This window comes from Calypte anna, chromosome 2 (genome assembly GCF_003957555.1).
Source record: "Calypte anna isolate BGI_N300 chromosome 2, bCalAnn1_v1.p, whole genome shotgun sequence".
Taxonomy (NCBI): domain Eukaryota; kingdom Metazoa; phylum Chordata; class Aves; order Apodiformes; family Trochilidae; genus Calypte; species Calypte anna.
This window is the reverse complement of record NC_044245.1, coordinates 51,639,967-51,655,926: the sequence shown is the minus strand read 5'-3', so window position 1 is coordinate 51,655,926 and position 15,960 is coordinate 51,639,967. Positions and strand designations below refer to the sequence as shown.

The 15,960-nt window shown below is 39.2% G+C and overlaps 1 protein-coding gene across 15 annotated transcripts in view; it reads left to right on the top strand.

Moving 5' to 3' along the window:
* ARPP21 (cAMP regulated phosphoprotein 21) overlaps positions 1-15,960 on the top strand; it is a 196,392-nt gene that overhangs the window by 103,235 nt on the left and 77,197 nt on the right. For all 15 annotated transcript variants that reach the window (XM_030446436.1, XM_030446451.1, XM_030446437.1 and 12 more), the window contains 2 exons: positions 1,228-1,287; positions 2,165-2,305. In XM_030446436.1, coding sequence (XP_030302296.1) covers positions 1,228-1,287; positions 2,165-2,305 — 201 coding nt within the window. The remainder of the gene's footprint in view (positions 1-1,227; positions 1,288-2,164; positions 2,306-15,960) is intronic.

Below are 15,960 nucleotides of genomic sequence, written 5' to 3'. Positions count from 1 at the left end.
CTGGAAGTGGTTTTGAGGGAAAAATTAAAGGAGGTAGGCTACTAACTGGGCAAAAAACTACATTCAACTTCTCCCCCCATTCAGTCACCTGTTGTTTAAATTTACTTTCAGTGACATCTCATGTTTGTCCTACCTTCTTGCATATAGCCCTGCATGATGGTAGCAGTAATGTAGTATAACCATTGCAACTGGGCAATTATAGCATTCTTTTGGCAATGTTATACACAATGAAAGTCCTGTGCACAGTGCCAAATTCTATTCTTGCTATTCCTGTAGTTTTCATTTGGAGCAGCAAGCTCATCTCATCATTAAATTTGCCTCTAAATATCTAAAGAAGGATCTGTAACATTTTTGTACATTGTGGTTTTTCAGTGTTCATTTCAATTGAATCTGTTAAATAGGCACAGTGTAATTCTGCACTTACAGGAGAGCTAGGAATAATTGGGTACCTAGCAGCTTGCATAACCTCTTGTGTAGATAATGGAAGGTCCTTGAATTGTTTTATCTGCACAAAATGAGAAAGTTGAAAAGAAATAAGGAGTGATGGACTCTGTCAAGCTTAGGAAAAAATGTGGATGTGGAAATATGCTGGGGAAATGTTTGAATGTTTTTTGGCAGGAAAGGTGGGAAAGGTAAGGAACATCTGAGGCCTTCCAGTTAAAACACAGCATTTTGATGGAGAAATAGGGAAATGCTGTGAGATTGCTTCCTGGGAACTGTAGTTCAAAGGCCTTGATCTCCATTGTGCTTTTAAACTAGATTAGATGTGCTCAGAGTTCTCACCTGCAGATCAATGCCTGGCATGAGATACATCTCAGACAAAATGTTGAAAATTTCTGTTGGTAGCAGCTCTTCTCGGAAAAGAGCTAGGTTGGCTGGAAATCTCATTTTCCATCCAAAAAGTGTGGGAAAGGATTAAAGCTAGTGATGGCAGTCACAGTCTTTCTATGCAATATGTTGATCACAGCCTGATGTGGTTGGAAGCACTCTCAGACCATAGCTGAGCTCAGTGAAGAACTAAATGTGTCACGTATGTCAGTGTAGGTGCAGCAAAGCAGGCTTCATTCTTTTCCAGGTGGGCCAGGGCAAAGCATGTTTCATTGTTAATCAAGGTGGCTGACAGTGCTTTCAAAATTGCTTTACTTGATATATTCTTTTTTTTTTTTTTTAAATCTAAAATGTCTGTCGGCAGTCGACGCTACAAATCCTTGTATTTCTTTTTGACAGGGACAGGATGATACTCTTGAAAATGGAACAGGAAATAATTGATTTTATTAGTGACAACAAGTAAGTCGAGTTCCCTGCTGGGTTATTAAGTCCCACATGCACTTAGCAATGGGAGCCGTGCGAGGGATGTGCTCGTATGGATCGTGCTGGCATGCTGCAACACCAGGCTTTTCTTTCCCGACACGTGGTGGTACTGCTCAAAATACAGTAGATATAAATGAAAGCCTTTTGCTTTTCATTGCATCGGTAATTGCACTGGCTTTGCTTATTTAGGTCCAGAAATATAATTAAAGCTTCCAGTGCAGAGGATGATCAAATGTGCTGCCTTGCGGATTTCCCTTCGCGCGCTGTTATTTTCATGTGTTGGAAAATAAAACCAAACTTGGGCTGGGGGGGATTATTACGACGTGATAATGCAATATTTCTGCAGCTTTAAAAATAGTCAGAAGAGCAGCAGAGGAAGAAATTATGCTGATGGGGAAATCAGCATTTTGTCAGTAAGAAAGAAAAAAAGGAGTATTCGCCAGAGGGGATCTTTCCAGCATCGCCCCGCATCTGACCTTTGGGAGGAAGGCAGAAAGCTGTTGCCAGTGTCTCAGCAAACCTGCAGGATTGTTTGTGCAGGGAGCGTGAGTGTGTGTGCGGGGTTGGGGGGACAAGTTCTTCCCAATATACCAAACGCTCCTTGGATACCATGAAGCGTGAGCTTTGTTTGTCCTAATGTAGTGCATGGAAATGTGCTTTTTAGAAACTCTAAAAACAATTCCTTTCTTTTTTTTCTGTCTTCTTGTAGCAACCGTTTGTATGTAACACACAAAGGAGAAGCTTTCAGTTAGATTTCTATCCACTGCATTTATCAAATGCATTGCTATTTTCATTAAATTATAGGTCAGAGGGAAACAAAATTATCAGTGTGATTTATGTTTTTCTTTTCCAGTAATCACTATAAAAAGTTCCCTCAGATGTCGTCATATCAGAGGATGTTAGTGCACAGAGTGGCAGCTTACTTTGGAATGGATCATAATGTGGATCAAACTGGAAAATCTGTAATTATCAACAAGACCAGCAATACAAGAATGTAAGTAGCAACACTTGTGTTTTGCCTTGTTCCCTTTGACAAGAGCTGGTTTGTACCATGACTGTGTGGTGGCATTTATTTATTTATTTTTATTTTTTTGGTAGAAACAGTGAGTGCTTTTTATTCATTTCTGGTGTGGGAGGGCAGGACAGGGCTCACATCATGAGGTAATTGAAGGGTGTAGATAAGCATAAGGAGAAATCAGCCCTGCAAGAAACTTAACACAGTATCTCAGAATGTTACATTCCCTGACTCCTTAGTGCTACCACTTTGCTACAGAAACGAGCTTGTTGCTTTGCGTGTCACTTGATACCATATGGCTATATTCCTAAATAACCCAAATGTATTTGGAAGATTGCCTGTTCCCTTGTTCTGGCTCCCCCTGCTTCAAGAGTCATTTTCTGCCCAAACTGGTTATTTAGGATTTGTTTTTCCTTCACCACACACCGCCATTTATTCCCTTTTCCTCTTCTCCCCTCCTGCTTCCACTTCTTCTCTTCAAATCTCATCATTTGACCACAGACATTTTGCGGGATGTAAAATTCCTTCTGATGGGTCAAATGCATTACAGAATTCCTGGCAGGTTAAACTTGTGCTACCATTCTTTATGCTCTCCTCCATGAACTTGTATAAAGCTAGCAAAAGCACAATACAAAGTTCCCTGGTTAATTCAGCAAAGATTCATTATTGCATCCTTGCCCTAATCAGCATCACTTGTTCTGCAATGTGCTTATTAACATTGAACCACAGTCTTCCTCTCCCTCTTTACCTATGAACTACATAGTGAAAAGGAATAAATTAAAAATGAGCCATGAAGTTTTGGTCTCTGCTATTGGAACAGGAAAGCTTCATTTTAAAATTGTGTACTTCCTGTATTCAATTAGTAGGAGGAATAAAAACATTTGTTCCATTTACACATCCAGTAATAAGGTGATTTACCCAGACTCAGTTGCAGACAATTGGATTGCTTATTTTTTTTTAAATATTGTTAACTTCTCCTCTGAAAGGCTAGAAAGAGACTAGTTTTGCTAGATGAAATCCTGAGGCAAACACACTGGTAGTTGTGGTTTCACTGAGCCCTAAAAATCTATATGTGAAGCAAATTTAAGATCATGCACAATTTATTTTAGATTCTTTTTTTGTGAGCTATCTCTGAGATACTCAGGCACCTGTAAACCAACACAAATCAGTGTTTTTAAAGGTCTGAATAAAGCTTGCACTAACAATCTGATTTTCAGAAGTCAAGAGAATTACAGTAGCTCAATAAAACTAACACTCAGGCATCTAAGGCTTAGCCTCAGGGTCTGGTAATGCCTGCCCCTGTGCAAGGGCACGTTTGGGTATGGATAAGAAAAAGCTGGGTGTGCAGCAATCTGGTATTCCTTTCTGAGCTGTAAATAAGCAAAAGCCTTTCTTGGTTGAGTGGCTGTTCATCACACTGATGGGTAGCAGATCTGTTGGAAGTGCCTGCACAGTGCTTTTGGAGAGAGAGGACACTGAAGTCTTCTTCAGCACTCAAAACTTTGAGTGTTCTGGTGAAACGGTGGCTTCTTGCCTGGTGGGAATGAGCAAGCAAGGCTGCTTACCAGACACACTGGCATCCTTGTTGGCAAGCTCAGCGTGCTGGCTGTTGCAGAGGTGTAACAGATGAAATGCCCTTTGCAGCTGTGGAGGTCCCCTTAAAAGGTGGAGATGATGTACGAAGCCAGTCAGATTGGTTCAGACACCATTCTGGAGTAGAACTTCCAGAAATAAAAGCAGGGCTTTGCCCCCCTGTTGTCTGGGAGTGGAGCTGTTTTGCAAGGACCACACAAGCTGTGGATTTCTTCCCTTCTGCAGTGATATGATGCTAGGAAACAGGAGTATATGAAGGTCATGCTGCATCATGGTGCTTCCAGTATGTTATTTACATGCTGTAAAATAAAGCTTTGTAGAAGTAGCTCTTTGTTTTCATAATTGGAGGAGATGGCATGTTTGGTTTTTTAAAACTGTCCCTGGCTCTGACAGAAAATAGATTGTTACTATCCAGCTTGAGTAAGGGCTGATGAGATCTTATTATCTGCAGCAAATATCGTGTAAGTTGGACATCTGAAAGCATCTGATGTGATTTCATGTGTTCTGTGTTTCCCTGTTCTCAGAGGAGACAATTTTGTGTCAATTTTGTTCCCAGCAAACACTGGGAATGTGTTGACTCTATTAATTACTGCTTGGACAGTATCCAGAACACCAGAGAATGTGGAGGCTGGCTGAAACACTTTTCAGTGTGTTTCTGCTGTGCTGTAAGCCTGAGTCTTGACAGTTTTATGCGAATTTATGAAGAGGGCCCATAGACAGATGTTCTGAAGGTTTGCATTTTGACAATAAATTATCTCTTTATGGCACATGGTTTCCAAAGTACTTTAGCCGCATACTGTAGAGAGGGAAAAAATATGCTTGCATACTCAAGAATTCATAAATTTTGCACCGGCCGTGACTTCTCTGGGTGTGTGTGCCTGTTTGGGAGAAGCATGTGACTGCCAAGTTGCCATGTGTGCTTGAATAAGCACCATGTGGCTTATTTCTCTGGTCAAGTGAGGGTTTGTGTCACAACTCTGCTCACACTTGGAGGCGATGAGTTGTTCCCTGACTCCAGGCAGTGAGGTGTGTTTATTTGGTTCAGCAGAGACTTCCCATCCTCCTTGCCTGCAGGTGCTTGGAGGCACAAGTGTCAAGAGAGTTAATAGCTTTGAAATAAATGGCCTGGTCGGGAAAATCTGGTAACAGTGCTGCCTTAGAGGTGCTGCGGGATGGAGTAGAGGCTGTCAAATGTGGGACTAGGGTGTGAAGGGAGTGGATGGAGGCTTTCTATTTCTTGCATTGGTTGGACATTTTAGAGCAGCTTCTATCCACCGTGTCTGTGTACTTGTGTCTATGAAAGTACCTGCTTTTCGGGGGCTTGAAATTTGAGAATGTGCTTACTGAAGTGGCTGCAGCTGAGAGGAGGGCTGTGGCTCATCTGGTCAACTCTGCTACTTTATGAAGAGGAGAAGACAATGGTAAAAATGCACTAGGGCTTTAATCACTCTAGGGTTGCAGTCCTGGAACTGTCAGTGAATTCTCTCTTAAAAATACAGTCAGACTCTAATGATTAATTTGAAGTCTGAAGTCTATTTATGATTAAGAGCCTAATCTAAAGTGCCTGTTTGTTGGGGTTTTGTTAGTTCATTTTTAATTTTACTGGAATGTGAACAAGTCGTATTGTTCTTGAAGCTCTTTTATTAAATGAAATTTTAAGAGGAAAAAGAGATGTCTTCAAATACCCAATATTTAATCTTCATAAAGTTAAGTAATCTGTTCTTTAGCTCTTGTTACAGAATATTAGATTTAAAACCAAGTTATCTTTCCATTTGATTTTTGAAATTAAGACTAGGTTAAAAAAGAATATTTTTTAAAAAGAAATAGGATTTTTCATGATCTTGTATTTTAGAAAGTGTTGCCTAACTAAATTGTCCAGCTTTTAAAATCTTGTTCTCAGCAGTATACATGAGAAAAGTTGGTCAGAAAATGAGGCAGGGGTTTGTTTTTTTTTTTTGTTGTTGTCCTGTTTTTATAACCAAAGAACTTAATACTACTTAAAATGGGAAGTATATTTTGTTCAGTATGAAATTGCTCATGTCACCATTGTAATGTATATTTGCCTGTCATCTGTGTCTGCCTATCATCTATCTAAAGATATACTGAAGCATATGGGGAACCTAAGACAGTGAAATATGATATAAACATATGGAATTGAGGCAATATATTAGGGCTTCCCAAGTTGGAGCCAATGAAATGTGTATGTGCCACCTTCTATTCTGTATACTCATAATTTCTATCAAACAACTGGAAGTACTTCAGAGCTTTTTGCAGAACCGTTCATATTATTACTCATATCATCAGGTCAATCACATTCATACATTTGATTATCTGTAGATAGGTGGAGAAATGTAAAGGAAGTGGGGTTGGTGTTCTTAGTAAATGAAAAGGGTTTTCGTTTAGTTGAGAACATCACCCACATGTCAAGGATGTCTGTACCATAGCCCCCATGTGCTTGCATGTACCTTTTTATATAAGCATGAGTGGTGGGGCTCATAAGAACTGAGAAGGTGGAGTGCTTATGATATATAATGTTTGTATGTAGACATTTTTATAGTTTCTGAGGGTGTAAGATACCTATTGTGAACTTTATACCAATATTAACATCTTCAGGAAAACTAATTTTTTCCAAGAGCTTTATGAATTATAATCCTTGTAATATTTTGGTTTCTTTTTACTCAATATGTAAATTATAATATAATATTGGCCCAGTCAGTAGGTTTTTTTTGATGCCTTTGAGATTCATTAAAATTTTTGGGCAAAAGTACAATATATATTACAGGAGTTCTTTATAATCTAGGGTTGAGGGGGAGACATACTGCATGATGTGTGCTTTGGGTAACCTGCAAGACCTTCATAGTTACGACATACAATCTGTATTATTCTGTCTCTGTGTAAGGGTGGTTTGAATCACAAACAGAAGAAAAGCTCTTGGTAGTTTTCTATTGTGTGTACATTGAGTGATTTTGTTGTAGATAACGTGTGGTAGTAGAGGTGTGCTGTGCTGATTTCACCATCTTAAGAATCTGAACTTTGGTACAAGGTCCTACAGATACGTTAGTTAAATGGCATTTACAGAACATGGGCAATTTCAGTGAAGAATAGTTTCTAGAAATTTTTTTACCCTAGGCTGAAAGGCCAGGAAGGCTTCCTTTGAGGTGCCAAATGTTACAGCCTTTGGAGCATGCAGAAAAGTATAACTTTCCCCAAGACTGAGTGAGGTATTCACATTGTTGAGTGTAAATAACTTCCAGTTCTTCAACTGGTTCTTTGATGATGGGTGGAACATCTTCCACACGTGACTGGTAAATGTCTGGGTTTTGGTTTCTTTTTTAATTAGGTACATGGTAGTAGTTAAAGCTGTATACCTGAACATATGTATCTTCTGTTTTTTGTGAAGTTTCAGTCACAGCAATTCAGTATTTACCAGAGAGTTTGCAGCACAGTTTTTGGGTTTCCTCCATTCCCCGATTGTTATATGGAACAGTTGTCTGGCAAGGAGTTCACTGTATGGTGTTGCATCTGCTTTTAAGCACCTTTTGCTACCGTTGATTATCATATATGTACACAGAATAATGATCTTCTGAGAGCAAAATCATGCAACTAACGTAGTAAGAGTATAGATAACAACATAGAATAATTGTGAGCTTATGCGACTACATAGCAACATGTATAGTTTAAGTAACATTTAAGCTGCAAATTCTGTGGGTTTTCATGGATTTTATTTCTTGACCTTTTCAAACAAGATTAAAAAATGATCTGTTTATTTCGATCTGGCATTAAACAAGGCAGGTGATTTAGAAAGCAAAAGAAAACAACCCCAAAAACCAGCCAACCAACCAAACAAAAAAACTTTTTTTCAACACCATAATAATTGTGATTAGGGTGGAAGAGCCTGCAGTCATTGCTTGGATTTTAGCCTGTAGTGATGCTTGGATTTTAGCCTTTAGCTCCTTCCTGGTATTTCCAGCTGCAGCCAGAGCTGCAGACCAGAGCTGGGCAGTGCATCCCTTCATGCTAAGCGATTTTACATCCAAGAAGGGAGTGGTGAGCTTCCCAAGAAGTGCTTCAGAAAAGCATTAAAGGAATTAGATGTTTCACACTGAGGTTCAGGAATGTCTGCCTCCAGCAGTGTCCTGAGCCACCTTATGTACTGCAATGCCTCATCTTATTGCAGGAGAGAGCTACCTGGCAAGGAGGAATTGCTATTATTTTATCCAGACACATAGTGACTGGAGAAGTAACTCAGGGTGTATGTATGTTAATTACTGCTAGGGCTTTTAGCAATATCTTAGTATTATGCTATGTACCAAATACTTGGTACGCTTGAGGATGGATTGAATATGATCCTTAAATATTGACTTCATTCTTACTTTGATCAGGCATATACCAGGCCCATGAAAACAACTTCCTTTGTATATGAGTTTGTTAGGGTTAATGAACCAGTTCTAATAGCTCCAATATTACATTTCCATATAATGTAATTTATACAAAACTAAACTGTTTTTAATTAAGGTGGATATGTACTTTACATCTGTTCTCTACTGTGATGTAATATTAGTTGAGCATTAATCAGAAGGCATCAATGGTATTTCTCTTTTTCTCTTTTGTTTGTTTGTGGGGGTTTTGTTGTGGTATTTGTTTGTTTGTTCATTTTCAACCCTTTCAATCACCCAACTGAAAATTGTGAGTTTTGATAAACCTGTAAGGTTATCATCACCTGTGCTGTGTGAGGAGATGGGAGGTTACCCAGGAAGAGAGGGCTATGGACAAGGGGTAATGGGTGTAAATTGGAGCATAGGAGGTTCAAGTTGAATATCCGGAAAAATTTTTTTTACTGTAAGGGTGACAGAGCCCTGGAACAGGCTGCCCAGGGGGGTCGTGGAGTCTCCTTCACTGGAGACATTCAAAACCCGCCTGGACACGTTCCTATGCGAAGTGCTCTAGGTGGCCCTGCTCTGGCAGGGGGGGTTGGACTAGATGATCTTTCGAGGTCCCTTCCAACCCCAAGGATTCTATGATTCTATGATTCTATGGAATAGCAAGTAGGTAATTCAGTTAAGGAAAGCTCTTCCTTGCATGAGTAATTAACCAATGTCTTCACGTGCTTATCCACATTGTAGTAGGAAAGTGCCCATTAATCAAGCTGCTGCTTGGTCATTTATACTTTCAAATCACTGGAGGTGCATCTGGAAATCTGAAATGGCCCCTGTGCTTTCCTCAAAGGTAACTGTACATCACTAGTAGGTGAAATAAAGTCTTCAAATCTGGGTATTTGAGAAACGAGGTGCTGATACACTAGCAAGAGAATTTTAGGGATGTTCCAGATCAGTTTTGGTAATGGCCTTTTATGCTTCTGTTACCTGCCTTGTGTTTAATGTAGAAAATACGACATGATCACTAGAAATGAAAAAAAAAAAAGAAATTTATGAAATTTGTGTCCTTATGAGCAAAGTAAGTTGCTTCTGTTTGCAGTTTCCAAGTAGACTTGTGAGGCTGTCTCTGACAGGTTGTTAAAAACAGATGCTGCTGTTCAGGGCAGTGATTGTTCATGGGATGACCTCAGATCCATGAGTCGTCTTCCTGAGGATGGGAAAAATGTTCATGGCCTGAAGTAGAACTAAGCACATGAATTTATTATGGTATTAATTTATATGCATGAAGCATTTCAAGAGGACTAATCTTTTTTTTATCAGATCATCGACTTTTAGGGAACTGTCTCCCTTTCATCAGTTGTCTTCAAATCTTGAATTTGCTTCCTTTTTCTTTCTCTCTTCCTTGTTAATTTTGAACTTCCAAGACAGAAAAATTTAATTTTAAATAGATGGCAGCAGTTATGCAGGACTGTAATTTTTCAGCTACTTACAGACTATACCACATCCTTAAAATCAAGTATTAATGAATTCTGTAATAAACTATGCTACCACTTACATAGCTGGAAATAAATTGGTACTGTGCAAGATGTTCAATCTCAATTGACATCATGAATATCAAGAACTAAATCCAGTCCAGAGGAGTGGGAGCAAGCAAAGCAGGTCCCTCAGGTACAAAAATTATCTCAGGAGTATTCTGAAGCTCTTAAAATGGTCCCTGTATGAGAAACGGCTTTATGCTTCAGCCCTGACTAGCAGAACAACTCTTATTTCAGTGTGGCCTTGGCCTACCAGCTTCTCTCCAGAGTGCAGAGCTAGATTGCTGTGTTCAGACCACAAAATACTGAAGGTTGTACTGAGGCAGACTCTCAGAGCATCAAAATGTGCTGTGTTTTTGCACCCTTAGAATAAGCCAGGATGACTTTTTGGAATTACAGTTCAGGAAGGCTTGTGAGTTGTATGATGATGCCTCAACATTAGATCAGGGTCTTTGAATACAATATACCCTGAAAGCCTTCAGGATCTGGCCCTTTCCTTGGTCCTCACACAGAATCACTTGGCATAGAAATGACTTGGGGTACATCATCTCTATCTATCCTGCAGCCTTCATCTTCATCATAATTTTCATAATGAAGAAATGCTACTGCTGCCACCCCCACTGAAATCATACTGCTGGGGTACTGCAACTGGGTGTCTTGAAGGGGGTGGATAAGAGTGACAGAATGAACCTCACTGTCTCAAAAAAAGAGAACAAAACATGGGACATTTCTTCTATGTAGTGTTACCAACTCAGTCCTACAAGACTTATCTGCAACCCCAATTAGAGGGGGAGAAGAATGCCTATCAGTAATTAGTGAGTTTTCACATACTTACTGCTTAGTAATAAATACAGAACATGTTTAGAGTCCAGATGCTGTTCTGAAAAAAATGTTAGAGAATATACAGTCTTTTACAGGAAAAACGTAGCATTTGGTATTATGTTTTCTTTTTTTCCCCTGTGCTACAGAGAAGACAGCACCTTGAAGGAATTGTATTGTTACAGGGTTGTGCTTTTTTTTTTTTTTTTTTTTTAAATGGCTTTCAGTCTGCTTTTACCATCATAACAGACGTTCTTAGTGACTCATTCCGTAAAAGCAGCAATCTGTTAATGAGGCACTTGCCTTCAAATGCTTGAAATGCCATCTTGAGTGGTTTTAACTATTAAGTTATGGTAATATAACTACACTGTACTTTAACAATTATCAGTATTCAAATTCTGACGCTGACTTTTGGAAACCATTTGTAGCCCTTAAATACAGGAAGCCTGTTTGAAGGCTGTAATTCTGAGCCCCGTTCTTGAAGAACGTTTTTCAAAGATAATTTAATCAAATCATTTAACCTGTAGGGCTGGATTTTTGCCTTTCATCACTAAGTTGAGGTCTTTTGACAGTGATGATATTTGCTTCCAAGTTCTGTAAATTCCTGAATGCTCAGAATGTTGCCATGCCTCCATGATCAGGACACTCATTTGCACTGCAGAGAATAAGAGTTTTGGCTCACAAAAGCAAAGAAACAGTCACGCTTATGTATTTTACTGGGGCAGTAATACAAAGTCCTAGGAGAGCCTCCAGCACAAAACCAAAAAAAGCACAGCATGCAGATTTAGATACTCATACACTGGCAGAGCAGGAAAAGCCACCGTGCTGTGTCACAATGTGCCCTCAAAATAGAGGCCAAGATGATGTTGGACTGAGCAGTGCAAATAACAAGAAAACACTATTAGACCATCAGAACACCTGTATTAGTGTGCCCTAAATCTTCAAAACTTCTCTGAATCTTGCCAGCAGCAGCACTTCTTCTCTGGTCTCACCATCCTATTGCCCTCCTGATGGGATGCTTGTGCAAGAACATTTTGTTGGTTATTCATTTTGTTTGCCAGATGATGATCCTGCTGATACCCAGGGGTGGTGTTTTGCCTGTTTCTAGCCCCATTACCCTATCTTTCACTCTGGGTTGCCATTCATTCAGGAGGAGACTGTTAACATGCTGTCCCCCATTATGTATGTTAAATGAATGTTGTGTTGCAAATGCAGATTTCATTTTTTATTTTTAGGCTCTTGCACACTGCAGTGATCTCAACGTTTTGCCTTGCTTTTCTATATTGCATTTGTACAGACAGCTGCTACTATTACCTGTGAGGTTTTAGCAGATGACATGCACTGCAGCAATTACTGTATTTTTAACTACATCAGGTAAAATGTGCAAAACCGTTTTTTCCCCACATGGTAAGGTTGTTCCTTCTTGATTTTAAAAGGCATCTTGCAACAGCCTGTGCACTGTCAGAAACATGAGCCTCATAATAAAGATTTATGTGCTGTATATATGTGAGCCTTGACAATCCCAGACTGTTTGTGTGCTTTGCTAATGCAGTGACTAAGTCCTCAGAACTGTAATGTTCCAAGCTCATACTTGTCTCTTTCTATTTGTCCTTTTAGTGTGGCATCACTGTTTTCCTGTTTCTTAGCCAGTTATTTCAGAGTTAATTGACTTACTTGAAATGAGTGCAGATTTTTCTGCCCCTAGTATTTAATTTCTAGCTCCCATGCAAACTGAGGTCTATGAAATTGCTTTGCTTTTCCTCTAAATGTGGCAGATGCAAGAAAATGCCCTGTGACTTCCTTAGTCTGTGTACCCTGATACCTATTACCACTATACAATATGTTTTTAAAATCCATAATCTGATTAAATAAGGAATACCTGGTTAAGGTACTTAGGGTGTTTGGGTTTTATTATTGCTACTTACAATGGTTGATTTGGGAAAAAAAGCACTAGATGAACACATAATGGGGAATTCTCCTTACGGAGTCCTTGTAAAAAACTGTGCCTGGGGGACAAACTCTGTTTTTTGTCACACTGCAATAAGTTCAGAGGAGCACTGCTGAATGAAAGTAGTTCACATTAAAAACATCATTCTGATAGTAGAAAAAAGAATCTTACAGTGGATGTTTCTATCAACTTCTTAACTTTATTTTCCCTTTCTGACATGCAGAATTGTTATGCTGCTTATTCCAGCTTTACCATGTCCAAAACATAGGCTTTGTTGTAAGAAATGAGTCCAGAGAAGTGTCTTTTTGGGGGGCCTTTCTTAAGTAAGGTATGAGTAACTATAAAATGAGAACAGTAGGTTATAATGGCCAACTTGCAAAACAAAAAGCAGACACACAAAAAACATCTGAAAGAGGTAATGAAGGAGGTTTGTTTTGTTACTATAGGTTTGTAGGTTTATTTGTTACTATATATATTAATGTTTCACACAATGACAGCATGGTTGAGGTTGGTGTCAGCTTCTGAAGGTCATCTTGTCTGACCCTTTGTCAAGCAGGGCCACCTAGAGCTGATTGCCCAAGACTATGTTCAGATGGCTTTTGAGTATCTCCAAAGTTGGAGACTCCACCACCTCTCTGAGCAACTTTGGTCACCCTCACAGTGAAAGTTTTCCAGGCACAGAAATTAGAAACTGGACCCATATTTTGACATGACTTTTACAATGATCTCCCAGTGCAAAATTGAGCTGAAAGAGTCAAAGTAATTGTTCAATACATTTTGTAATCCATCCCTTTCCTTTTTTCACTGCGAAAGAAAATTGAAGACAAAAAGGTTTCCCAGGATTTTGAGTGAGTTGAGAAGACTTTGCAGAAGTCCACAGAGGCTCAGAGAGTTTCAGGAACCTTTTCATTGGGAAAGGTTTGGGTGCTGCAGGACACCTAATGAAGTTGGTTCCCTGTGGGTATCCTACTGACACCTACCTGAATAATGTGGTGCTACTTTGCTGGGCAGGATAGAGATGAGCAGCTTTCTTGCCTGCTGAAAGGCTCTGTGCTTTCTGGAAGATCTGGGGATGAGAAGAGGGCTGGATAGTAGCCTGAGGATATGTGGCAAAGTGCATTGACTCACTCTCAGATCCAATTTCTCTTTAACATTCATAGCAACTGATCTAAAGCTTTACATGGAAAGTGGAAAGGTGCTGAGTGTTTTGTTCTGAAACACATTGCCAAAAAGAGGACTTAACTGAGATCCCTGAGAGCTTTTAGGAAATATTAAATGAGTTGATGAGTGACTGAGTTTTTGTTAATTTTTATTTTTAGGGCACCAATGTTCTGATTCCACCTATACACAAATTTGGGTGATCAAAAGGTTACATTAAATAAAAACACAACAAATGAACAAGCACCCCAAACATTACATTTCTTTTAGCCTGTGTGATTTCCCCCTCATCATGTGCTTGTTTCTGAGGCTTTAAGGTATAACTCAGTCTTTTGGAGCTTTATTGGATAGTGGGGGTTTGAGGTTCTCAGGTGATCTCCTGATTCCTGATATGGAGACTCAATGAAATAATGCCTATAGTACATGTGGAAAGCCTACTCTGTAGGCCTGCATTTGTGTGTCTTTCCTTGCAGATTGTTGTGAATGTGCAGATGGGTTTACTGAGTGGCCACCAATATAGTAGATAGGTATTGTATGTTGCTTTGTTTGTGGATTTTGTGTTTTGTTTTGGGTTGGGTTTTTTTTGAGAAATCCCCAGACAGTTAGAGTACCGGAGATAGTGATAAGATCTTTAGAAACACTCAATGGCTCTTCCAAAAGGCTATGCAAATTCCATTTTTACCACTTAAAATGAAACTGAGGCGTGGTTAGAATTTGAAGTTATAAATTAGGTAACCAGTGTGGTAATAAAGTACCTGATTTTATTGTAAACTGTGCTTTGACTTGAGTGAGATCTTAATTGATGATAGCAGTGAAAGAAGCTTGATAAAATCACTCTCTTACATGCATGAGCACAATTTGGTTTATTGTACAGACTCTACTACTGACAGTTTCGGGGCTAAACAAGCTTAGAAGGAAAGTAAATATGATTAGTATTCATTTTGGACACACATGAGATGAATTTACTGTGCCTGCTGTAATACTGTCATTATATACAGTATAATGACAGAATACCACATCTTACTCAACATTTTCTTCCCTTTTCAAGCAGGTGATTCACCCACTAATTCATAAAAGAATGAGATAAATTTCCCCAGGATAACCACAGTGGTTCTGCTTCCTTGTAGCAAACACATTTTGCAGTTGTAGAGAGCTTCAAAGCTGTGAGTGTGGAACTCGCCCTGTCTTGCATCAGAGAACCCAGACACAAATTCTTTGCAGAACCAACCTCTCCTCTGCCCACATGACTACAGCATTTGGTTCTTCTTCTTTTTTAAACTTAGTTTGCCACTTGTGTGCTAATGATATGTTTTTGCAGTATTTGTTAAAACAGAAAATTAAGTAAACATTCTTGTCAAAAAAATACTCAAAACCCCCTGTGCAAATATCTCTGGATTCTGGTATCTTCTTTAAAATAGTCCTTAAGTTTCCTTTTCTCTCAGCTGAATGCCCTATTCTGATTTTTAACAGTTGAGTACTTGCTGAGAGAAGCCTGGAAGTTGTTGTGCCTGAAGATATTTCTTGCCATGTTATTCTATAGCACTTGACAAGTCTTCCCTCAGGCTTTGCATCCTTACTAACAGAGCTGTTCATGCAGTTTGCAGCCTCAGTGGTAACAGTGACCTGGAGTGGCAGGAACAACTGGGAGGGAAAGTTCTTCTCATGGTGCTCATAGTACCATAGCACTCCAGCATCCTCTGCACACTCATGGGGTCTCTCTGCCCAGGCAAACTTCTTTTGCACGACTGGAGACTAATCATCTACTGGGCTTGTAGATTAATTCTATTAACAGGCACATACCAGATCATTAGTTTAGGCTCATGGCTTGATCTCAAATTTTATAAATAGTAAATGAAGTGAAAATATGGTTAAAAAATGAGAATAATGCTATGAAGTGTGCAAACAATGTTGTTGTTTTAATAAGTGAGTAGTTTCTCCAAATTGATTTTTCAAGCTTTTTTTTCTCTCTAATTTTCTAATTTTTCATTACATTTTTTTCCCCTCTGCATTTTAAAACCCTCAGTGGTTTTGTGCTGAGTGGACAGTTTATTAGGTGCTCAGTAGGTACTTTACAACTAGACATTTTACACTGGTAGCAGAAGGTTTGTTTGTGAGTTAGGATGTAAAACCAGAAAAATAACATTCCTCATCTGGTCTTGTCAAAGCAGAATATTTGAGGTAATGAATCTTTTCTGGCTGTGCAGG